Genomic DNA, 26478 nt, shown 5'->3' with positions numbered 1-26478 from the left:
CCCTCTCAGACACACTGGATTCCAGGAGAAATCTAGCAGCTCTGTGTGGGAAAGGAAAGGAAATATTTATTTTTACTCTTGAATCTACTGCCTAATTATCTGGAGCTTGTGATTGACATCCTTGACCAATCTTTCTCTACTCAGAGCAGTCATTTCAAGCACAAATCCAACCATGTCCTTTCCAAGCCTAAAGCCCCCCAGTGGCTGTCCATCACTCTTAGGAGAACAAGGGGGAGGGAGGGCCCGCACGCCTACAAGACCCTCAGCAGACTGGCCCTTTGCTGGCTCCCTGCCCCTCTCCCATGCCCCTCCTCCCTCTCTGATCTCCACCTCCTGGCCCCTTTCAGGTCCTGGAATGTCGTACTCTGTCCCACTTGAGGACTTTGCATCTGCTGAGCCCTCCCCCGGAAATGCCATCTCCCCACCTCCGCTCTGCCTTCAGACCCCGAATGCCCCAGGGAAGGCTTCCTGGACCACCATCCCCCCATGCAAAGCCATCCCCCTCCCATAGGCTCTCACAGCAGCCTGCGATGCCCTGCCCAGCATCATTTAGTGAATGCCCCTCCACCCCACCAGGCTCTGATCTCCACGAGGACAATTGTGTTTGTTTCCCTCATCACTATATCGCTGGAGCCTGGAAAGCTCCTGGAGCATAGTAGGGACTGAATGAATTTTTGCTGAATGAATAAACACCCACAGGTATAAGATGCCCAGGGGTTGGATAGATACATACTGGGTAGAGTGGACCCAGCATCTTCAGGCTGGGATCTCATGGGATTGTTTTTCCTGCTTCCGTTTCTCCCCGAGCCTCCCGGAAATACTCCCTTTAGACTGACTGAAAAGAACAAGACCTTCTCCATCTAATCACAGAGTAAGCACAGCTGGTAATTTTCCTTCTCCATAAGGCTCTCCTTTGGGGTTAGCAATCTCTTTCCCACCCCACCTGCCTAAATCACCTCCCGTGTCACGTCCAGATGCTGCATGAACAAATTCATCCTCATGTAGGCAGACAGGTCTGAGCTGCTGGGAACAGAACCCTCATTTCCCGAGCCAGGAGCCGTCTCTGCTCACCAGCCCCACCTGAGCTGACAGCCAACGTCTCCCCGTTACCCAGCCAGGCTCCCGCTGGCCCCGTCAACCTGGACAGACATCTCCCCAGCCTCACACCTCAGACACCCCACAAGAGCTACTGCCAGCTCCACCCAGGAAGCCCAGGATCCACAACAGAGGCCAATGAGGCCAGGCAGAAACACACCTGTCGGCACCGACTAGTAAGAACTCTTCTTGGGGGCTTCCCTGGTGGCGTAGTGGTTGAGAGTCCGCCTGCCGATGCAGGGGATGCGGGTTCGTGCCCCGGTCTGGGAGGATCCCACATGCCGCAGAGCGGCTGGGCCCGTGAGCCATGGCCACTGAGCCTGCGTGTCCGGAGCCTGTGCTCCGCAACGGGAGAGGCCGCAACAGTGAGAGGCCCGCGTACCGCAAAAAAAAAAAAAAAAAAGAACTCTTCTTGGCAAACAGCGTTGGTGAATGCAGCTCAGACAGAGCACAAAGCTTATCCACAGCGGCTCCTCTCGGCCAGAAGGACAAGGCTGCATTGTGCCCTCAGCAAGGAAGACAAATCACCCCAAAGCCCAAGTGTGCTTTTCAGACAGAGTCTGCAAAGCTCTTTGTCATGCAGAGCCTTAACTTCAGTCTCTCTCCTGGGCCTTCCCATTTCAGAATTCTAAGGCAAGCATGGGGTGAATCCAGTGTCAAGAGGATTACAGAGTTCTCGTACATTGCTGGTGGGAATGGAAAATATACAGGCACTTTGGAAAATAGTTTGGCAGTTCCTCAAAATAGTAAACACAGAGTGACAGAGTAACTTCTAGTAACATTCCACTCCAGGGAACTGAAACAGACTTGAAAACTTAAGTCCACCCCAAAAACTTCTACTCTGATGCTCATAAGACATTATTCACAGTAGCCAAAAAGTGGAAACAGCCCAATGTCCGTCAACGCATGAATAGACCAACAAAATGTAGTATAGCCATGCAACTGAATATTATTCAGCCATAAAAAGGAATGAAATACTGACATATGCTACAACATGGATGACCCTTGAAAATATCATGCTAAGTGAAAGAAGCCAGTCACAAAAGGCCACAAGTTGTATGCTTCTAGTTATATGAAATATCCAGAATAGGCAAATCCACAGAAACAGAGTAGATTTTTGGTTGCCAGAAACTGAGCAGAGAGGGGAACTGGCACTGACTACAAATAGGTATGAGGTTTCTTATCGGGGTGATGGAAATTTTCTGGAATTAGATAAGCAGTGATGGTTGTACAACATAGTGAATATAATGAAAAAAATCACAGAATTGTATACTTTAAAATGGTGAGTTTGACTATGTGAATTATATCTCAGTTAAAATTTTTAAATAAAAGAAAATAGTATTACAGAGAAGATGGTCTGCTGTGATCCACGCGTTCATTAGTCGTCTCTAAGTAAAAGATGGGTTCCCCGTCTGCCCAGGACAGGAAGTATCCCATCACTCCAAAGAGTGCCAGAGCTGTAAGACTGAACCCTAGCTAACCAGCCCTGAGAAAACAGAAGGCTGGGAAGACCAGATGTGTGGGCTCATCCCTCTCTAGGTCTGTGGGATCGCACACCACGCCAGTCTCTCATCTCTGGCAGGAAAGGGTGGATCCACTCAAGCCCAGCTAGGAGACTAGCTGAGACTGCCCCCCAGTGGCCAACCCAGATCCTGCGGACCCAGTGTGACTAATGTAAAAACTTACGTTTGAATAGAGGTAGCACTTTCAAGTCCATGACCCATTAGAGAGTCACAGCAAGTCTATGGGTAGATTGTACTGTCAGGCTAACCCAAAGTTACTCACATGGCAAACTTGACCCTAAGTCTTCTTATTCTATTTATTTATTTTGTTGTTGTTTTTCAGTATTTTTTTAAATTAATTCATTTATTTATTTTTATTTTTGGCTGCCTTGGGTCTTCGTTGCTGTGAATGGGCTTTCTCTGGTTGCAGCGAGCAGGGGCTACTCTTCGTTGCGGTGTGCGGGCTTCTCATTTCAGTGGCTTCTCTTGTGGAGCATAGGCTCTAGGCACGCAGGCTTCAGTAGTTGTGGCTCGCGGGCTCTAGAGCGCAGGCTCAGTAGTTGTGGCACACAGGCTTAGTTGCTCCGCGGCATGTGGGATCTTCCCAGACCAGGGATCAAACCCGTGTCCCCCGCATTGGCAGGCGGATTCTTTTTTTTTTTTTTGAGGTACGCGGGCCTCTCACTGTTGTGGCCTCTCCCGCTGCGGAGCACAGGCTCCGGACGCACAGGCCCAGTGGCCATGGCCCATGGGCCCAGCCGCTCCGCGGCATGTGGGATTCTCCCAGAACAGGGCACGAACCCGCGTCCCCTGCATCGGCAGGCAGACTCCCAACCACTGCACCACCAGGGAAGCCCCGGAGATGCTTTTTATTATCTGGGGTTCTCTGAAGGGATATCACCTAATCAGAGTTCTAAACAGAGAAAAATATCTGGAGTTAATTAAAATGTGCCCATACTGTCATTTTCCATGTGGGGCAGAAAGAACTAACGTGTAGTTAGGGTATCAGCAAAAGGCTAGTAAAAATATGTCACTGGTAAATTGAATGTACAACTGCTGGGAAGTGATCACAACTTTTTTTTTTTTTTTTTTTTACATTCTGTTCCATGTGCATTTGATATTTCTATTTACATGGCTACTTTGTACAAAAAGTAAGAATCTGTTTTCACGTGAAAGGAACTTGTACAGTTAACAACACTCTGGCTACAGGTGTGGAATAAACTGTTCCAGTCCTTTTATAAACAGATTTCAGACTCAGAAAGGATCTGTCAGACAGAAGGAAAACTAATCCAAGAGACTTTATCCACAGCATTTTGACCATAAATCCTGAGCAAAGACAACTGTAAACAAACATTGAATACTGGTTGGTAGTTTTGATTTTCACAGTAGAATGGATTAGCAATTTAAAACTACTTTCTGTGTATTCTTGGCTAAGTAAATGAAAAAATATATCAGGAATGATAGAAGCCATGTTTTTCATTGTCGGCGAAGGGAATTACAAGTATGGAGAGATGGATTTAAAACAAATTCACGTGGTGTTTGTTTGGAAATTGGAGGTCAGTGGGAACTTGTGTGCAAGGTATAATATTTAATAAGTTAACATGCTATTTCATTTATTCACTTTCATAAATATAAAGTGAAGATGAATTTATTTACCCAATGTTTAAAAATAATTTATTTACCTAATTAAAAGAAAAACAGCAGGGTAGCAAAGGTGGTTCAAAGAGAATTTGAGAGATTAAATATTTGAGGCACTTGGGAATGTAAGTTGGTACAGCCACTATGGAAAACAGTATGGAGGTTCCTCAGAAAACTAAAAATAGAATTACCATATGATCCAGCAATCCTACTCCTGGGAATATACGTGGACAAAACTATATTCAAAAAGGCAGGGACTTCCCTGGTGGTCCAGTGGTAAAGAATCCTCCTTGCAATGCAGGGGACGCAGGTTCAATCCCTGGTCAAGGAACTAAGATCCCACATGCCACAACTACTGAGCTTGCACGCTCCTCAGCTAAAGCCTGCATGCCACAAACTACAGAGCCCACGTCATCTGGAGCCCACACGCCACAACTAGAGAAGAGAAAACCCACAAGCCACAACTAGAAAGAAGCCTGCACACCACAATGAAAATCCCGTATGCCTCAACAAAGATCCCGCGTGCTGCAACTAAGACTTGAGGCAGCCAAAAATAAATTAAATAAATAAATAATAAATCTTTTTTTTAAATCCTAAAACTTATTTTAAAAAAACCAAAAAGACACATGCACCCCTATGTTCACAGCAGCACTGTTCACAATAGCCAAAACACGGAAACAACCTAAATGTCCATGGACAGATGGATGGATAAAGAAGATGTGGTACATATATACAACGGAATACCAGTCAACCATAAAAAAAGAATGAAATAATGTCATTTGCAGCAACATGGATGCAAATAGAGATTATCATTCTAAGTGCAGTGAGTCAGAAAGAGAAAGACAAATACCATATGATATCACTTATATGTGGAATCTAAAATATGGCACAGATGAACCCATCTACAAAACGGAAACAGACTCACAGACACAGAGAACAGACTTGTGGCTGCCAAGGAGGAGGGGGAGGAAGAGAGATGGACTGGGAGTTTGGGGTTGGTAGATGCAAACTCCCACATTTAGAATAGATAAACACAAGGTCCTATGTATAGCACAGGGAACTATATTCAATATCCTGTGATAAACCATAATGGAAAAGAATATAAAAAAAGAATGCAGGGCTTCTCTGGTGACACAGTGGTTGAGAATCTGCCTGCTAAGGCAGGGGACACGTGTTTGAGCCCTGGTTTGGGAAGATCCCACATGCCGTGGAGCAACTAGGCCCATGAGCCACAACTACTGAGCCTGTGCGTCTGGAGCCTGTGCTCCGCAACAAGAGAGGCTGTGATAGTGAGAGGCCCGCGCGCTGCGATGAAGAGTGGCCCCCGCTTGCCACAACTAGAGAAAGCCCTCGCACAGAAACGAAGGCCCAACACAGCCAAAAATTAATTAATTAATTTAAAAAACAAAACAAAACAAAAAGAATGCATATACATGTATGAGTCACTTTGCTGTACAGCAGAGACTGGCACAATATTGTAAATCAACTATACTTCAATAAAAAATTTTTTAATATTATAGGCACTGAATAAAGAATAGGATTTCTGGGTTAGATACAAAACTGGTTAATGTCATACAGGGCAAGGAAGTCGTAACCTTTGGGATCTGGGGATTTTGTTTCTTTTTTTTTTAATTAATTAATTTATTTTTGGCTGCATTGGGTCTTCACTGCTATGCAAGGGCTTTCTCTGGTTGCGTCGAGTGGGGACAACTCTTCGTTGTGGTGCACGGGCTTCTCATTGCAGTGGCTTCTCTTTTTGCGGAGCACGGGCTCTAGAGCTCAGGCTCATAGTTGTGACACATGGGCTCAGTAGTTGTGGCCCACAGGCTCTAGAGTGCAGGCTCAGTAGTTGTGGTGCACGGGCTTAGTTGCTCCACGCCATGTGGGATCTTTCTGGACCAGGGATCAAACCCGTGTCCCCTGCATTGACAGACAGACTCCCAACCACTGTGCCACAAGGGAAGTCCCGGGGATTTTGTTTCTGATTTCTTTGGGTTTTGTTGTTTTATTTTTTACCTGAAGGAAATGATTTATATCAGTACCAGACAAAAATCTGCCTGTTTACATGTAACCTTATACAGTCTGGGCTCTATTCAATGGTGAATAACAAATCAAACAAAAGTACATTTCCCTAAAAAATAAAAAAACCCTTGAGTGGGCCTTTAGCTGCAGAATGGACAGTGTCCTTTATAGAGAGGACAAGATATGTCTGCCATGAGGGCCAGGAAACATTGCTACTTCAGTAGCAATAAGCAAGCACCAGGATCTTGGTTTCTAAACACCCTTCTCCATTACTCCATGGAGTAATGGTTAATCACAGAGCTAGGACAGAAAACGTATAAGAGAGATCTGGAATGTAGTTATGTGCCAGAAAGTAAGGGAGTGCTCAAAGAATGGTGGGGGCATGTTAAAAGGACACAGGAGCCTGATTGAAGGGACTCCAACTGGCCAAATCTGGGACAATTTAAGCATAGAAATCAATAATGATAGTAAAGGATTAGAATCCATTGAGTAAAATAAGAATTTGTGTGTCTTTATATAAATAACCAGAGGAGAAGGGAAAGTTCTTCCTAACAGTGGAATGCCAGCCAATAAAGGTAGAAGAAATAATAAAATGAGAAAAAACACTATTTTGTAATACTCATAATAATGGTTGATTCAGGCAAGACGTATCAATGAATGCTACTAGTGGATGAAAGTTTGATAAGGAACAGGATATTTATACAGTTTCAAAATATTTCCTATCAAATGATTGATTAATTACAGAGGAAAAAATAGTAACTTTACAATGGAGACACTGACAGGCACCACCTTCACTAAGTAATCAAAATTAACATTACCAGCAATGGGACAAATCAATATCATGTGCCTCCTGATGTAATGTCCTAAGAAGGACACAACATCATTTCTGTAATATTATTGCCAAAATGCATAACCTGAATCTGATCATGAAGAAACATCAGACAAACCCAAATTGAAGGACATTCATTGTGTAATTAGATAATAGCATTTTATCAATGTTAAATATTCTGACTTTGTTACTCCTTAAAGTATTTAGGGGCAAATAGACACAGTGTCTGCAACTGATTCCCAAGTGGTTCAGAAAAAATACATTCATGTATTTTATATACATATATATGTATGCATACATAATGATATATGCATATATTCTTTTATATTCATTTTATATGCATATAAAAGAAATGAAGGAGTTTGGTGCTTGCAAGGTGATGAGGTTTGGAAATGGCTGCTAAAGACACAGGGAATGTGATTTGCTGAGAGAATAGGGAGGACCTGAACCTTCTGGCCTCCAATTCCACCACTTCACTGAAGCGGCAGTGACCAAGTCCAGCGACCACTCCCCAGTCATCTTCCTTGTTGATCTCTGATCTGCTGTTGACTTTGTCTCCTTGAAAACATCTCTTCCCTCCACTTCCACTGGCATGGCTCTCCTGGCTTTTCCTTCTGCCTTTCCAGCTCTTTCCCAGCTCTTCTTTCTCTGCCTATTTCCTTCGCGCATGTGACATTCAGGGTTCTGGTCTCGCCACCCTTCACAATCTCCCACATCAGGTTCATCTATGCTCACAGCTTCCATGACCACCTCATGCTGAAAAATCTCCCACCCTCATCTCCTGCTCAGGCCCTGCTCGTCTGAGTCGTATCTACATTTCCACCTCTCCTTTGGGTACCTGCACCCAGCGGCATCTCAAACTCAACACGTCCCAAACAGAGCTCACTGTCTTCCTGTTCACTCTGCCATACTCTTGCTCCAGTCTTCTCTACCTCAGAAAATATCCGGTTCTCAAGACGGAACCCTGAGCATCATTCTGCACAGAGCACCTTCAGTCAGTCACTGAGTCCTGTCTTTTCTGCCTCCTAATTCTCCCTCCAACCCGTCCGCTTCTATCACTACAGTCACCCCCCGCCAATCCGTGGACCCCACCTCTCCTTGGATCGTTGCAACAGCCTCCTAGCTGTGCTCTCCCCCTCTAGGCCACGTGTCACACGGAGGTTAAACGTCGTGGGTGAGCCCTTTAACCTGAGTCTGAACTCCTCCAGATAACTCGCGGAGCCCTGTGTGTTCTGGCCCCTGCCCTCCTTTCTGGCCTCATCTCTTACGGCCTCTCCCCTCTTGCACCCTACACGCCAGCCCCTCAAACTTCCCTCACTTCCCCCAACCCAATATGCCCCCATCAATGTGGAAACCTCTCCCCTTCCCCTCACTCCGCTTGCTTCTCCCACCCACCCACTCACCCTTACATAAATTGCATTCAGCTCTCACACGCCGCTTGTTTACTACTTCCTCTGTGAAAATGTCCAAGACTCACCACATCTGGCTGAGGATCTCCTATAATGCACTTCCCACCATAGTGTCTGCCATGGTGAACTGTAATTTCCTGTTTATTTGCCTTTATCCTCGTGAGGACAGTACTGTGTCTTGTTCATGGTTGAAGCTTCAGTGCTTGTGGCCACATATAATGGTAGAGATATGGATAGATGGATCAATAGATAAATGATTGATTGATAATAGGTGATAGGTGATAAAAAGATGATACATAGAAAGATAGATGATAGGTAGAGAGATAGACAGATGATAGAGAATAGGTAAACGAACAAACAACTCAGTATAAATTCCAGAGGGTTTTGGAATCTGGACTCATGACTTCCTGAGATCCATAGCGATACACTTTGTCAGTTTTACTCATTATGGCCGAAAAGTATCAAAGGCCTTTGAAGTAGAGATTTCCTTTTCCACAGCTAGGTTGGGAGTTTTATGGCTTTGAAGTAACAGTACTAGGTTTTGCCACGTGGTGGCGCCAGCACAACACCAAAGAGGCCTTCAGAGGCGCCATTTCGCCCCCATCATCAGACTCGGGGTGATACCACCCACCCTTGTTGACAGTGGACAGCATTATTGTGGTGTAAAGACTTTACTAAGGGCTTGTATTCATTGTTCGGGAAATCTTGGCAATATTTACAACTCTCTGAGACTCAGAGAAATCATCCCAGCTCCACAAAAGGGTGGAGAGGGTTTATTTCCTCTCCCACAAAAGCGTGTCAGCCTACTGTGCTAATAAGTGAGAAGGCTGCTCCACTGTGAACGAGGAGAAACCTTGGGGAATTGCTGTCTTCAGAAAAGCCGAGTACTCTTCCCTCAGGGCCTGCCTCTGAGGGCTGAGCAGGGCTGGGGACTGAGAGGTGGGGTTCTGCAATCCTGGCCAGAGTCCTGCTTCTGGAAGGAGCCTTCAGTGTTCCTGCCATTTCCTGTGATGGGGCTCAGGGGCCCCCGCAACCCAGATCCCTCCCCCTCCCCCGCCCAGCCTTACTCACCCTCACCTCCTTAACCCTTTGATGACTCCCTCAAGGCCCTTACAAGGCCCTGCAGAGGCGGGCTCCTAGTTTGCTGTACTTTGTAATCGGCCCTGAATGCCCCAGGGCATTTGCACACCACAGTGGGTGGAAATGGGGTGGAGAGTCTGGGCTGTGTAATGGCCAGTCTGGTCCCAGGCAGACTCCCTGAAGACTCTCAGGGCTCCCCAACCCCATAGGCCAGCATCAGCACCCACATGTGAAGGATGGACCAGTCCAGCCAAGGAGAGTGAGGGGAGGAGGGAGTCAGCAGGAAACGCTTGCAAGACCTTGACCAAGAACCTTCTCATGTGTCTCCTGGAGTAGACATCACAGCCGCCCCACCCTGGGGCAGAGATCTTCTGGCTCTCTTGTAGAGAGGGATGTTACACCTCCACCCCACGATAAACACAGACACAAGACACAGCCCTTATGGCTGTTAAGCCTGGGCTCCTAAAAACTCTCAATTCAGGGACCCCTTTAGCAGGACACAGGGCCCTAAGCAGCATTTCCCCCACCCTGTATAGGTGACACAGCCATGGGAGATACCAGCAAGCTTTGCCTAGGGTAAGCTTTGTATCTATGTTCCTTCAGTCAACAGACCTTCACCAGGGACCCACCAGGTGCCAGGCACTGTGCCAGGATCACAGGGTGAATAAGAAAGACACAGTTCTCCAGTTCAGGAACTTACAGGCTAGCAGGGAATCAGACCCGTTAGTGTTTGTCGCACCTGGTTATGAGCACTGTTAAAGAAGTGACACAAAAAGTGCTAAGGTAATAGCTCTGATTATTCATTATTGTGTTTTTTGATTTGCATTCAAAGCCACATCACAGAATATACATGAGAGAGCACTTATGTCTTCACGTGACTTGCATTTTTGATCAGTGCCTATGTTGCAGGAAGGGTCCGACAGAGGGCTCTTGTCTAACGCTTGGAAATGAATTGTCCGAGGAGACACTCATGCTGACAAAGTGAGAGACTTTATTGGGAAGGGGCGCCTGGGTGGAGAGCAGCAGGATGAGGGACCCCAGGAGAACTGCTCTGCCATGCGGCTCGCAGCCTTGGGTTTCATGGTGATGGGATTAGTTTCGGGTTGTCTCTGGCCAATCACTCTGACTCAGGGTCCTTTCTGGTGGTGCGCACAACCGTTCAGCCAAGATGGATTCCAGCGAGGAGGATTCTGGGAGCCTGGTAAGACATGTGGACTGGCGTCTCCTCTCTCCTTTTGACCTTTCCCGTATTCTTCTGGTTGGCGGTGGCTTGTTAGCTCCGTGTTCCTAACCAGGACCTCGTGTTGTAAAATAACTCGTGCAAATTGTTGCTGTCTTTGCCTGGCCCCGGCGGGCAGTTTCAGTCAGTGTTTCTCCTAACACCTAGACTGCTTGGGTGGAAAGAAATTCCTCCAAGACACTCCCTTCTGAGTATGAGTCAGGAAGTCGAGGCCTCCCAGGCATAACCCGGTCAGAGGCGGGGTGACTGGGCTCCACTACATGTTCCAACCAGAGGCTGGGCACAGTCTGGGGAGCAGGCAGCAAGATGGGAAACCCACCCCCCACCCCCGTGAGGCAGACGCCCCAGTGCTGGCTCCAGCCCTCCCCTATGACTGCTGGCCCTTCAGCTGTCACAGCCCTTCTCTGGCCTCGGCTTCACATCTGCAGGGATTAGATGAGAAGACATGGTCCTGGCCTCTTCTCCACCTCTAAGCCTGTTGCTTTTGTGATTCTCATCTTTGCCATTAGGAGCTGAAGAATCTCCATGCTCTGAGTCAGATGCTGTGTGGCCACATCACTAAGAGGTGACTCCGACCCAGACAGGGCTCTGAGGCTCCTTTTGTAATTCCCTTGTTTGGCCCCAGGCAGGGTCTCTCTTGAGAGGTGCTGGGCAGAGCCTCTCTCTGGGCCAAGGAAGAAACTAGGCACCCAATACCCAGGCAGTGACAGCCTGGCATGGGCTCTGTAGCTGACCATCTCATCCTCAGAAGAGACTGAGGCTAAGGAATGTCTTTCCGGGGACTTCCCTGGCAGTCCAGTGGTTAAGACTCCACCATGCTTCCACTGAAGGGGGAGCTGGTTCGATCCCTGGTCGAAAAAAAGAAAAAGAAAAAGAAAAAAAGGAATGTCTTTCCAAGCTTTAAATCATGTGGAAATTTAAGTTATAAACTGTATGGAGAACGCCTTGGGTACCATTATGCTTCATTGTGCCTGGAAGCCCAAATTAATGTTCTAAAAAGTAAGTATCTCTAAGTCTGTAGAAAAGTCGTGTGTGTATGTGTGTGTGTGTGAGTGTGTGTGTGTGTGTAAAAGAAAACAAACAAACAACCTCTCAGAGGAGGAAGAAGCCCTCAGGCAGTGGAAATATCCTGGTTATTCTACCCCCAGCGCTGGCTGCATTTACAAGTGGCCCCTGTGATTGGAAGTTGGAAGCAGAGGAGATGATGGACCAGGCAGGTTCCGGGGCAGGAAAAGCCAGAACAATGTACACAAAAGGCACAAGCAGAGAAAGAGGAGCTGGTGAAGGAGGTTGAGGAAGAACAGGCAGAGAGCTGGGAGAAAAGCCGGGCGAGGGAGTCATCCACGGAAACAGAGGGAGGAAAGGTCTCGAGAAGGAGGGGAAGGACTGCAGTGCCAGAGGCAGCACACAATACCTAAGGTGAAAACAGGGAAGCCTTGGTATCTGCAAAACAGCTCAAAGGGTATGGCTCAAAATATTATCTCTAGCCCTTGAGGAGGAACTAGATCTTTGACTGAGGATCTGGAAGCCATCAGTGACTGTGGCCATTGCAGTTTGCGGCGTGCTGATGAATAAGGGTCAGAATGTTCATTTTTCTCCCCATTCGCTCTGCAAACCACACTGCCCCGTGTCTAGGGCAGGGCTTCCCAAATGCAGCTTCGCATTCAAATTCCGACTCCACTACTCACTAGCTGGATGACCCCAGGAAAGTCACTGAAACTCATGGTGCCTCGGTTTCCTCATCTGTAAATGTGGGAAAAAATGACAAGACCCATCAATGAAATGAAAAAATATGTATAGAGCATTCAAGACGAAGACAAGCTCTCCCCAGGCTGCTCCAGCCACTGACAATACAGCAGAGGCACCGGGCTGGCCATTTCTGCCCACTGCTGACTTCTAGGAGGCCTGCTTTGCTCAGGAGTCCCCAGTGGGTTGGCTGGGGCTCTCTCAGGTGGCACTGCTGGCCCACGAACCCCACTGTTTTTCCTTCTCTCTCTCTTTCCACAGGTGTCAGGCTTGCACTGTGGTCCGAAGGCTCCCCTACCTCCTGTGCTCCCTCCCCCCTTTCTCTTTCACAGGTATCACCCCCAATCAATCTCTTGCACGTCTAACTTTGTGCTGGCATTTTGCTTTCTGGAGGACCCAAAATGACGAACTAGGTAAAACAGAATTCTTTGCTACAGGACTTGCCTGAGCCTTTAATGTAAGAATATACATTATGAGGGCTTCCCTGGTGGCGCAGTGGTTGAGAGTCCGCCTGCTGATGCAGGGGACACGGGTTCGTGCCCCGGTCCGGGAGGATCCCACATGCCGTGGAGCGGCTGGGCCCGTGAGCCATGGCCGCTGAGCCTGTGTGTCCGGAGCCTGTGCTCCTCAGTGAGAGAGGCCGCGGCAGTGAGAGGCCCGCGTAACGCAAAAAAAAAAAAAAAAAGAATATACATTATGGTTCTCAAGAGGGGAACAGAATTTGAAGTATTTCCCAAATTTATTTGACCACTAAAAGCTAACATCCACATACTCACAGCCACAATACCATAGAACATCCATTAACATCTCATGGAACTTACGATCTGCTAAGTAAAGTTTTGTTTGTTTTGTTTTGTTTTGTTTTGTTTGCTTTCCTTTTTTGTGTGCTAGAACCATTTTAATATAATTATAGTATCTGCCAAATCCAGGAAGAAATGTTTATGCATATATAACTTTTCCAGTTAACATCTGCAAGCATAAACAACGAGGATCTCAGTTTATAAATTCATCAGGGTCAGAGCAATTGACCAACGTCTCTTTACTGCTAGGCTTACCAACAGCAAATTACAGATGAATTTGTGTCCTTTTGTTTCTCTTCTCTCACTCTCCTTGTCCAGAGACATTTTGTTGTAAAGTTTCAGTGCAGCTCACCTCCAGCCAAAGGTAATCTTCTTAGATAAGTGCTCAGTTGCTCTGAATTTACTTATAATTACAACCTCTTTAATCATAGAAGAACCCCTGCAGAGGTGGAGTTCAAGTTTGCATACAGTAACAGGAGATCACAGTTTTGAACTCTAGCACAGATTAAAAACCACAGATGTACCATTTATATAAGACACACACTGATTGTCTCTTAAACCACATATTGAATCCTTATGAACATTTTTTTTTTTTTTTTTTTTTTTTGCGGGACGCAGGCCTCTCACTGCTGTGGCCTCTCCCGTTGCGGAGCACAGGCTCCGGACGCGCAGGCTCAGCAGCCATGGCCCACGGGCCCAGCCGCTCCGCGGCATGTGGGATCCTCCCGGACCGGGGCACGAACCCATGTCCCCTGCACCATCAGGCGGACTCTCAACCACTGCGCCACCTGGGAAGTCCCCATCATCCCTATTTTACAGATGGAAAAATTGAGACGCAGGAAGGTTAAGATGCTTGCCTCAGATCTACACTCGAGTTCCCGGTGTTGGCACTGAGTCGTGGTCAGTCTGAGACGCTGCGTTGATGGAAGGCCTAAAGGGGAAGGGAAAGGAAGGGTTCCTGGAATCTAGGTTCCAGGAATAAGTTGGATGACAGCAGGAACCAGCCGTCACTAGGCCGAGCCCTGCGCCCGAAGGAGGGAGGAGATAAAAAGTAACAGCAAGAGAGCTGTGTCTGAGCCCAGGTTAGAATACAACATTGCACAGAGGAGAAAAAATGCTGAAACGTGTCAAAACGGCCAAACAACAAATGTAACAGAGTGCGGGAAATGTGGAGATCCAAAGGGATTAGGAGATAGGGGTGGGTGGCTGTCCTTTACGACAACAGGATTGGTTCCTTCCCTGCCCCCACTGTTCTAGCCACCCTTACCCCCCAGCCCTTTCTCTGCAATCCCCAGATCTACCCCCATCACTGCCCCAATCCATGCACCTAACTCAGCAGAGGTTTCCTACACCAGTGCTGGCATCACTTTCCCTTCCAATGGGTGGGTAAATCGGGCCACAGTGGTTATTAACCATTTTCAATTTCATTTCCTGGTAACAAGCCTGTTAACTGATTGGCTGAAGAAAAGAACAGAATTGGGAGAAGTAATGAATCCAAGAGACCAGATAGAGTCACACTTCTCAAAATGTGGTTACCTGGATCACAATGTAAACAAACAAGCACCGGTGATGTTTACCATTTTTTTGAACAGCCGTAAACTTTACTGGAAAATTGGTTTCTGCCACAGCTGGCACAGTAGGGACAATTGCACTGCGACCACCAAGCCTGCAGACACAGGAGGGTGGAGGGGGCCACTTCCAGCTTCTCATCGTGTGAGCTGGAGCATATACGGGGCAGTTCTACAATTTCTACATGGGAAGGACTTGGGGATGAAAATGTGGATGGTAGATGAAGCTGGGTGCATTGGGGCTTGTCCTGAGGATTTTTGCCTAGTAAGCCCCCTGTTCTGGCTCAGAAACGTATTTATGCGGGGCACTTGGGGGTTCTGCTGATGGAAATTATGGGTGAGGCCAGCGCCTCTCCCAACACCCCTGGTGCAGACACTGGAGCTTATCGCTTCCTACAGAGAGAACACGCTACCCTGTGCTCCTTCCCTGCAGCGGGCAGCGTGAAAATAGAGGAATTGCTCCCCACGTGTCCGGGACTCAAGGGTCTTTAGGAGAAAGGTATGTGGCTGCTGATGAGAACAGTGACAGCACCCGAGGTGGTCCAGTTCCAGCAATTTCGCACACATCGTGATTTCAATGTTTACAAACAACTCTGTGAACTCTGCAGAGTAGATATTTTTTCCCCATTTGAAGATATGAGAGAATTGATGGTTAGTCTTTTGAAAATTGCAAAGGACCCCACAAATACGAGATATAACTTATTATTAGCAAAGCTATCACTAGGGGACCCCTTCTATGGAAACTCCTCCCAGAGATGGTTTTTGGTGGGTGAGCGGCAGCTGCCCTGCCCCTCTGGCCTCTTGGCAAGGGTCAGATATACTATCCTGAGCTCCAGCCGATAAGTAAAATCATCACGGGGCCCAGGAAACTGTCTGGGCTTTTTGAAGCTTTCTTTCTGGAGTTTTCCTCTGTCCTCCTACTCTTAGCACCTCCCAGCTTTTGCAGCACCAAGGACAGCCCATCCCATCCGTCCTTGGAAGCACACAGGACACCCCATCCCATTGATGGAATCCAACAGGCCTATCCAACCCTCACTCTATAGTCATAAGGAAAGACTAAGACCTGTAACGGCTGCAGCCAGGGAGAAATCTTTAAAACAAAACCGTGTGTTATAACACTGTGGAATTCGTATTCGCCTTGCTCTCTTTGGGATCCTGATCACAGACCTGAAAGACGGAGGAGAAGTCAGGACTGGCTTTTCCTCAGCCTCAGCCCTAGGAAAGAGGTGGCCCCCCGCCAGCCTCTCTGCTCTCCTAAGCCAGGGAAAGAGACTGGACAAGACTGTGGCTCTATCACATATTAGCTGCCCTTTTTCTGGGCTTCCATTTCTTCATCTATAATATGAGGAAATAAGATTCTCCTTCACCAATGGTGAAGATTAAATGTGTAAATGTGTATAATGCACATGGAGGGGCTCAATTAAGAAGGTGGCTTGGGGGCTTCCCTGGTGGCGCAGTGGTTGAGGGTCCGCCTGTCGATGCAGGGGACATGGGTTCGTGCCCCGGTCCGGGAGGATCCCACATGCCGCAGAGCGCCTGGGCCCGTGAGCCATGGCCGCTGAGCCTTCGCGCCTGGAGCCTGTGCTCCGCAACGGGAGAGGCCACAGCAGTGAGAGGCCCGCGTACCGCAAAATAAAAAAAAAAAAAAAAAAAGAAGGTGGCTTGGAATAGTATCCCCGGGACCTGCAGACTGTGCCCCTAACATCTCTTAAGCATCCGGGCTATGGATTTGGTATGACCTAGATGCTTTATTTTCTCTTCTTTTCACTTGGAGAAAATAATCTAAAGAAGAATTCTACAAAAAGAAGTTTCTACTATATAGCACAGAGAACTATATTCAGTATCCTATGATAAACCATAATGGAAAAGAATATTTTAAAAAAGAATATAGGGCTTCCCTGGTGGCGCAGTGGTTGAGAGTCCGCCTGCCGATGCAGGGGACGCGGGTTTGTGCCCCGGTCCAGGAGGATCCCACATGCCGTGGAGCGGCTGGGCCCGTGAGCCATGGCTGCTGAGCCTGCGCGTCCGGAGCCTGTGCTCCGCAACGGGAGAGGCCACAACAGTGAGAGGCCCGCGTACCGCAAAAAAAAAAAAAAAAGTATATATAGGTATAACTGAATCACTTTGCTGTACAGCAGAAATTAACACAACATTGTAAATCAACTATACTCCAATAAAAACACAATATTGACCAAGAAAAAAGAAAAAGAAACAAAAAGAAAAATTCTACAAAAAGAGATTCCTTTGCTCTGGCCCTCTCTCTCTCTCTCCCTGTCTTCTTCTCTCTCACACACACACACACACAAACACACACAAACACACATACACACACACCCCTAGTGGCACACAGGCCTGTGGCCCGCCCTCAGGCAGCTGTGGGTAATCCCAGCTGCTCTGACTCACCCCTGCTCTCAGGGCTGGGTGACTCACTGCATCAGTGAGGCTGATGGGATGTCTGTCTGTCTGTCTGCACTGGTGAGTTCCTGTGGAAGGGATTGTGCCATCAGAAAGTGAGATTTTGCTGGATCCAGAGAGATAGAATCATGTGAGAGGCTTTGAAAAGTACAGAGGAGTGTTTATTCAGGTTTAAAAAACTGGACCTTGTCCAGTGGCGGGTGTGGCCATCATCATGGGTAACTACAAGTAACTATGAGTCGCTCAGGACCACCAAGTTCCTTCGTGAGCAGAGTCCTGTGTGCAGAGGCCCTGAAGGCTGATGAATCACCTGCCAGGACTGCAGAGAAGAGGGTGTGGCCCGGGCCAGAGGATGGTACTCCCGGGTGACGAGGGGGTTCCTCTGTGAAGGGCTGCAGGAAGCTTCTGTTAGGGCTGGTTTGCCTTTGTCGCTAAAAGGCCTGGGAAGGGGAACCTCAGCCACCCGCCTGGGAGGAGGTACTTTCCCAGGATGGGCTGTCCTCCAGCAGACCGGCTGGAGGAGAAATCTGCCCACTCTGCTGCTGGACAGGTGGACAAGCTTTCTCCCGAGAGCCCGGGGCTCAGTGGCCCAACGGAAAGCGGGCAGTGAAGGAAATTAACAGCTTCCAGGAAGGGTTGTCTCTTTCCTCTGCTCTCAACTGGGATGGTTTCGTAAAACACTTGCACCAGAAACCTGTGAGTTAGGAATGAATGCCTGTGTCCCCCATTTCATCCAAGGGTACAGAAAGCAGAGCCTGGTGGTGGCAGTGGTACCCATCCATAGGGCAGTGCAAACTGGAGATGTAGGATGTCAGGTAAAAACACATCCAGACTTAGATGGGGAAGACTTTAATCAGAAAGAAAGACTGTTGCAACAGGGGGAACTCTCAGGTCTCAGAAAGCTGCAAGGATCTCAAAATCAAAAAAAAAAAAAAAACACACAACAATTTGTTTTTTAATAGGGTAAAGGAGGGGCAACAGAAATAAGCAGAATCTTTGGAGGGGAAGCTGGACAAACAAGGGGAAATGAATAGGGTCTGATAGGAAAAGGTCATTCTGGGGGTCAGGAGATTTCCCAGGAGAAGCTGATAAGTGGGACCTGGTCCACTTTTTCTGTGTTTGCTCAGACTTGGAGGCAAGAGAGAAACCTGACTAAAGTTTGGTCAAGCAGAGTGTAAGAAATGGACACGTGAACACCTGGTCAAGGACAAGATAGATTGAGGGAGGAGGAATAAAATTGGTGAATACAAAACCAAACACAAATGGAGGCTGATTCCATGGAAATGGGGTGCCTGGGAATTCCACTCCTGAAGCTCTTGGTGCAAAGGGCTCAGTTCTTTTTTCTTTTTTGCGGCACGCGGGCCTCTCACTGTTGTGGCCTCTCCCGTTGTGGAGCACAGGCTCCGGACACGCAGGCTCAGCGGCCGTGGCTCACGGGCCCAGCCGCTCCGCGGCATGTGGGATCCTCCCGGACCAGAGCACGAACCCGCGTCCCCTGCATCGGCAGGCGGACTCTCAACCACTACGCCACCAGGGAAGCCCAAGGGCTCAGTTCTTAAATGTGAATAAATATTCATGGCAGCCAATGCAATTCGAAAATCCTATGACTCCTCCTCCTATCCTGGAAATTTAGAAAGTGGGGAGTAATAGGCAATCCCCAAAAGATCCTGAGGGACAGAGTAGTTCCTTCATATGCAAACCACTCCCCCCCCCCACTTATAGAAGGGGTGTGTGGCCCTCAAGAACAAGGCCAGTGCTGACTTTAAAGCTAAGAGGAAGCTGGCACCCTGATGATGATGGAAAAGTACCTACAGGGCTGGCTCATACCACCTGCCAGCAAACCTTCAGGCCATGGAATCTTTGGCTATGAAAGGACACCATAGGTCACCAGCCCCTATCTCTGCAGGCCCCTCCAGCAGAAGGACCCCCATCTGGCTGGACCTCAATCATTAAAGACCAAACACTTTGTGACCCCAAGTGATTCTGTTACTCAGCCAAGTTGGGGAACCCCTGACCCCTTGAACACAGACAGTGCTGCTGGAATCTCTGCGTCACAAGCCACTATTTAATTAGTTATTATGTTGAATTAAAATCTGTGCCCCTTTAAGTCAATCACTAGTTCCACTTCTCCGTCTGGAGCAACACAGAATGAATACACTTCCTCTTCTCCAGGACAATCCTGTAAACACTTGAAGTTAGAGCATTGAGTGTCCAATATCCATCTCTTATCCAAGAAAAATGCCTCTATTTTACTTGAATATTTCTCACCCATTTTATTTATTTCTCCATCATTTATTAAGAGGCTATAATGTGCACATGACATAGTCCACAAAGCCTGTCCACAAAGTGTGTGTTAAAAGAGTAAATAGGACTTCCCTGGTGGCGCAGTGGTTGAGAGTCCACCTGCCGATGCAGGGGACACGGGTTCGTGCCCCGGTCCGGGAGGATCCCACATGCCGCAGAGCGGCTGCGCCCGTGAGCCATGGCCGCTGAGCCTGCGCGTCCGGAGCCTGTGCCCTGCAATGGGAGAGGCCACAGCAGTGAGAGGCCCGCGTACCGCAAAAAAAAGAGTAAATAATGACTCTCATAGAAATATAAAATAACTACATGTCAAAGATTTGATTTAACTCATGAATAAATGAGGGAACCAGTAGATATTAAAAAAAATAATAATAGTTTAAAGGAGAATCCAAAAGAACAATTAGGAATGCTGAATGGAATTTGTTAATAGATGCAAAACTGAGGGAGGGAATCCGTTTGATTGCACTTCTACCCAAAGAAGTTCATTTGCATATACATGGACAATAATTATTTGCATTACTATCAATTTCTACAATGCACAGAGTAGTAAAATATCCTGAAGACTATGAAAGGCACAGACCGCTGCAGATTTGACCCCTGGCAGGGTGATTAGGCTTCATCGAATTCCATAGAACACCAGGAATACTTTTTAATTCCAAAGACTTTTCAGTTTTTCCTGACAGATCATTGTTCCATTAAAAAATCCTGAATATTCAAATCTCAAACTGTCCTTCAAGATTGACTAAAATGCCACTTTATCTGGTCTTCCTCAGACTAAAAGATAATTAAAAAAAAAAAGTAAAATCATGACTCACAGATATAAAATGAACAAGTTTTAAAGATTTTATTTAACTTATTAATTAAATGAGGCAACTAAGCATACGTTATGACTGATTCAAAGGAAAAGTCAAAGGGGCACAGATTTATATGAAGTAAAGGATAAAGAATATTGAAATGAATGTGCAAATGGACTCAACTGGCTTCTCCATGGTGGGAGGGAGATCCCCCGCCCCGCACTGAACAGAATTAATTTGCATATAGAGAAAAATTATTTTGCACTGCTACTGTTATCTACAACTTTGGGTTGTAAAATGACTCAAAAACAGTGAAAGGCTGGAATCAGATAACCTGGGAGGAGGTGCTCTGAACCAGACTTTCTCAGCCTCGGCATTACTGACATTTTGGATGCCAACTAACAACTGTCACTTCCCATCTGGTTCTCACTAAGCCACTGCAGTTGCTAACCTCCAACACCTCCTGAAAGGAGTTCAGGGCGGAGATCAGGAATTCGGCACTCTGTGCTCTGCGGAAAACTGGCAGAACAGGCCTTTAGATAGTTAGATATTTTCAGGAGAAGATTTTATGAGCCCAATTTCTTGCATCTTCTCACATCTAGGCAAGCACTAAAATCACTAATGGAGACATCTGCTCCTTGTGACTGGCTGCAATCTTCTGCCAAGATGTGAGCTTGACTGTATGTATCCCCGTCACCAAAATCACGTGTGTACTGTCCATGTATCCTCCTCCCTACTTCTTCGGAGAGTTCCTCAGAGCTGAGAGGCTGTCTCCCAGGCTATAATTCTCATTTTGCCCCCCAAAAAACTTAACTCACAGCTCTCACGTTGTGTTTTTTTCTTTCTTTTTTTCAGTCGACTTGGACCACGTAATTCTTTGTTTTGTGGGGAGCTGTCCTAGACATCCAAGATGTTTAGCAGCATCCCTGGCTTCTACCCAGTAGAGGCCAGTAGCACCCCATCATAACAAAAATTATCTCCAGACATTGCCAAGTGTCCCCCAAGGCCAGGAGGAGGGGGCAAATTCACCCTCAGTTAAGAAATACTGCTCTAGGGCTTCCCTGGTGGCACAGTGTTTAAGAATCTGCCCACCAATGCAGGGGACGTGGGTTTGAGCCCTGGTCCGGGAAGATCCCACATGCCACGGAGCAACAAAGCCCACGTGCCACAACTACTGAGCCTGCGCTCTAGAGCCTGCAAGCCACAACTACTAAGCCCATGCGCCACAACTACTGAAGCCTGCACGCCTAGAGCCCTTGCTCCGCAACAAGAGAAGCCTGCACACCACAATGAAGAGTAGCCCCCGCTTGCCACAACTAGAGAAATGCCACGCACAGCAACGAGGACACAACGCAGCCAAAAATAAATAAATAAATTTTAAAAAAACGAAAAAAAAGAAATACTGCTCTAAACAATGCATAGCTTTCCACTGAAACACGAATTCTTCCATATCAGCGCAGAGATGGAGAGGAAGGGATGACCGCACTCCTTGGCACACACCCATTCCTGTGTATGAGCCAAGAATCTCACGCTACCCCTTCAACGAGCAGAATGGTCACAGTGGCCCCTAACACAGGCAGTGTTCTAAAGGCTTTACCAATATGGACTCCGTCCTCCCAGTTAAAAGTGAGTTTCAGATAAATAGCAATTAGAGAAGAAGAAATTTTCCTCCACTCTTCTATGATCTTCCGGCTGGTCTAAAAATTAAATTGACATGAGGCAGGTTAACAAAAGAAAATCAAATAAAAGTTTAATACCATGTATACATGGGAGAGATCTAGAAAAACTGAGTAACTCGCCAAACTGGCTGAAGCCCTCTCCTTAAACACCATCTTCAGCTAAAGACAAATGAGGATGTTGGTGGTAGGGGTTTGGGACTTCAAAGGGGAAGAAGACAATTGACTTGGAGGTGGAAAAGCAAATATTTGGTAAATAGATGTTTGCTGGGCCAGGTGGAGACAATGGGACACAGAGAGGACTCTGGTCTCTAGGTCCTGCAGTTTTCCCCACCACACTGAGCCCATATTCTTTGCACGTATCTCTGGTGATAGCTCTCTTCTGGAAACAGGCCCTTTATCTAAATTCTTTAGGCAGTTACCGGGAAGGTCAAAGCTTCTTCCTGAGTCTTTTGGGCCTTCACTGTTTTCAGCTCAAAATAATCTGCATGGCAGAGAGAGATTTTGGGGTGGCAAACTTTGCTCCCCTATGTAGGAAATAATTTTTTAGTTTAAGTATGCCCCCGTGCAATATTTGGGATATACGTATACTAAAAATCATTAGTGTTTACCTGAAAATCAAATTTAACTGGGTGTGTTACCAAACGCAAGTTCATGTGCCTGACACACAGTGAGCCCAAACAAACTGAAACATCAGAGTTTGGAGCAGAGAAAGGTTTATTGCAGGGCTATGCAAGAAGGCTGTCTCATGCTTAAAATGCCCCAAACTTCTCCAAGAAGTTCAGCAAAGCACTTTTAAAGGCAAGATGAGGGAGGGGCGTCGTTAGTTGTTGCAAACTTCTTGGTGTTGGAATCCTTCCTTCTTGTAGCTGTTCATGTTGGTCAGGTAAAGATGTTCCTGTAAACCTCCAATGAAACAAAAGTTATTCTCTGTTCTGCAACTTTTTATCTCTATATGAATGTACTCTTAAAGGTCAGAGCCCTGAGAATAGGCTATCCTGTATATTTCAGGCTGTAGATAACATTCTTTTACAAAAGGTTCAGAGCCAGCCTGACTAAACACAGGCAACAAAACAGATCTAATATGGAGTCAGATTTGTTCTTCCCTATTACAGGTGGATGTATTTTTATTTGCCAAATCTGGCCACCCTATCTGTGATCAGATAGCTAACCAGTAGCAGTGTGTAGCATCATGATTGTAACACGCCTCTGGTGACTTAGAATCCCTGTTCTGCCTCTAACTAGTTGTGCGACATTGGATGATGTCATTGAACCTCTCTGATGCTCAGTTTTCCCATCTGTCAAATGGGGACTATAGCGGAGGGACAATCTTCTCACAGAGCTAATTTAGTCTCCTGGAGCTCTCTCCCCGATCTTCTGACTCACAGGGTGTGTCCTGGAGAGTCAGGACAGCCCCAACCTCGGGTTTCGCCCAGCCTTCCTCCCCAACAAGTGGGAAGTCGTCTGTCGGGGTTGGGTTTGAGTCCCCACTTTTCCACCAGGACGCCCAGGTGCGCGGCGCGGGCCGGCTCGGCCATCCCAGGTGCCGGCCGCAGGTGGCAGCACCGGCCCCGTGGGCCGCCGCCGCCGTCCTACCGCCGGCGCTGTGCAGGCCGCAGGCAGGCAGGGTCTAGGGCCGGGCGCCGAGCAGGCGGGGAGCGGCCAGGCCACGCCCCGACGCTCGGAGGGCGTTGCCCTGCCGCGTGAATCATCGCCCGCGGCGGCCGCTCCCAGTCCCGCTGCCGCGCGCCGATCCCTGGACGCGCTTTTGCGGAGCGACGCGCCGAGCAGCCACTGAGACCCTCGCTCACTCGCTGGGCGGCAGCGCGGGCACCGGGCCGACCATGGCGGGCATCGCGGTCAAGCTGGCGAAGGACCGGGAGGCGGCCGAGGGGCTGGGCTCGCACGAGAGGGCCGTCAAGTACCTCAACCAGGACTACGCGGCGCTGCGGGACGAGTGCCTGGAGGCCGGGGCGCTCTTCCACGACCCGTCCTTCCCGGCCCACCCGGCTTCCCTGGGCTTCAAGGAGTTGGGGCCCTACTCCAGCAAGACCCGGGGCATCGAGTGGAAGCGGCCCACGGTAGGCAGCGGGCCCGCGGCGGGATGCGGGGCGGGCGGGGCGCGGAGACCGGAGGCGCGGCGACCGGGCCTCGCGGCAGCCGAGAACCAGGCCCGGCGCGCGGGGAGCCAGGGGAGCGCGCAGAGCCGAGCCCCGCAGCCGGGAGCCCCGTCCCCGCGCTGCCCAGCCGGGGACTCTGCAGGCGCGGGGTCGGGGGAAGCTCCGCGGTCGCCCGTGTCCCGTCTGCCACCCACGGCGCCCTCAGGACGGGCCGAAGTGCACGTTGCCCGTAAATCCCACTAGCAGGCCCTCTAGCAAAAACTCACAAAAACTCGGTTGATATAGGGGGACCTGGAGAAAACTTGGTGGACTCTGGTGGGGAGACAGTCTGCGGAGAAGGGAGGCGGGGTGCCGGGGGGGATGTGTGGTGTGAGTGGGACACTAACCGGGAAAAGTCGCTCTCTAACTCGGTTAGGCTGCTTCAGGAAGGGAGAAAGTCCACACCTGGCCTGGTCCTTTGTGACTAAGGATTGTCTCATGCAGCGACGGTTAGATTTATCCAGTCGGAGTTTCCTGTTTATTTTTCCAAATGGGGGCCGACCTCCCGGTAACATTTACCCTGGTGATTCTCAAAAGGATAGGGGAGATGCAGCCAGGAGCCAGTTCCTCTGCACCTTACTCACCCTCCCAGAATCCTCACCCCGGCATCTCAGGGGCCCCTCGGTGTTCCCTTATCCCGCCCCGCTGGGTCTCTGTCCTGCTTGCCCTGGCAGGCCTCGGAACAGTTTCCTTCCTGATCAATTTGTCCATCCTGTTTCCCCTGGACCCCCTCCTGGCCCCATGTCCTTTGGGACACCTCACCGATCTTGCCCCACCAAACCTCAAGGAGGCTTCCTGGGAAATACAGCCTCCAGACTCCTGTTAGGGAATAAACATTCCTGCCCTGATCCCACTTCTCTGAGCCCCTTACCCCCACCCGCTAGTCACCTTCTGTTACTCCAAACCCAGCCCGTAGGCAGCAAGTTCAGTAGGAAGTGTCCTTGGCCTGGAGCACTTGAGTTCATTTCTTGCTAACCTGCGTGAGCCGTTGAACCACCCTGCCTCCGTTTTTTCGTCTAAAGGAAGAGGTGATGCCTACATAGTTTCCTCTCCCCACTGGCTCACCAGGCCCAGCACCTTTTAGTTTCCCAAGGGCACCCATCTCTTTCCTGCCTCACCTGCCAGGGATGCTCTTTGCTGGTTTTCTGGAGTCTGGCTCACTTACTCTTTGGGACTTAGTTAGATGTCACCTCCCCAAAGAGATCTTTCCTGACCATTCTTAGCAGCCCCCTTCTCACCTTGTTATTCTTTATCACTGAACCCTGCTAATTTCCTTCATAGCATTTTCACAACTTATAAATATACTTACATATATTTGTTTGTCCTTCCTAGTGAACTGCAGGGGCCATGTGTGTATTATGCACCAATCTATCCCCAGTGCATTCAGAGTATGCATTCATTCGTTCATTCATTCATTTAACAAAACTTACCGAGTGCCTGTTATATGTCAGGCAGTGTCTTAAATGCTTGGGATACATCTGTGAGCAAAGACTGACTATTTGTGGAATGAGTGAATGAGTGAATGCAGGACTGTAATTAGCCTCGAACAGAATTACAGCTGTGAAAGTGATAAACGAGAATGTATTCGCCTTACATTTGTATGGCACTTTACAGTTTACAAAGTGAATTTACATACTTCTTTGCTTATTCTTTCATTCACTCAATAAGCGTATCTTGAACACCTACTGTGTGTCAGGCACAGTGCATATGGTTTCTGCCTCTGAAGGCTTTAGGGGCTAGTGAGGGGACACGGACAGGGCACCCAACAGTTGGAAATGCCTGTAGGACTTCCACATGGGGAAATAGAGATCCGAGGCCATTTTAGGGCCCCAGATTAGGGCGGGACAGGGTGTGCACTGCACAACCAAAGGGGAGGGTAACTGTTATTGTCCCATTCAGCAGTTGAAGAAATTGAGGCTGGGGAAGGTTAGCTATTCGCTCATACAGGTGTCTGGGGTGGAGCCAGGACTGTGTCCAGCCTATGGGTGTCGAGAGCCGCCCTCTCTGCCTTCTCCAACACCGCTGTGGTTCGGGTCAGGCAAGGCAAACAGACATGTGTCCACTGGATCTAGACGGAAGCAAGTCACTGGTAACTGTAACAGAGCAATTGCAATGGCATAGAATTGCAATGGGGTAGAAGCCGGATGGCTGTAGACCCCAAAGTAAGGAACCGGAAACGAAGAGCGTGCCCAGCTAATTCCAGA

At 48.2% G+C, this 26478-nt stretch overlaps 1 protein-coding gene and 1 pseudogene across 2 annotated transcripts in view; one reads left to right on the top strand and one right to left on the bottom strand.

The window, feature by feature from the left end:
- Positions 1 to 12539, bottom strand: part of LOC307066717 (calpain-8-like) — a 49329-nt pseudogene extending 36790 nt beyond the window's left edge. Inside the window, exon 1 of the transcript in view lies at positions 12504 to 12539. The product of the transcript in view is annotated as a calpain-8-like (transcript). The remainder of the gene's footprint in view (positions 1 to 12503) is intronic.
- An 11420-nt stretch (positions 12540 to 23959) lies between these two features.
- The window catches only part of CAPN2 (calpain 2), a gene marked incomplete at its 5' end in the record, with an annotated part of 54323 nt that continues 51804 nt past the window's right edge, over positions 23960 to 26478 (top strand). Inside the window, one exon of the mRNA XM_079697192.1 lies at positions 23960 to 24196. Within this exon, the coding sequence (XP_079553318.1) occupies positions 23960 to 24196 (237 nt within the window). The remainder of the gene's footprint in view (positions 24197 to 26478) is intronic.

Source organism: Hyperoodon ampullatus (assembly GCF_949752795.1).
Source record: "Hyperoodon ampullatus genome assembly, chromosome: 2".
Taxonomy (NCBI): domain Eukaryota; kingdom Metazoa; phylum Chordata; class Mammalia; order Artiodactyla; family Ziphiidae; genus Hyperoodon; species Hyperoodon ampullatus.
The sequence above is the reverse complement of the archived record's forward strand: the minus strand, read 5'-3'. Positions and strand labels throughout refer to the sequence as shown.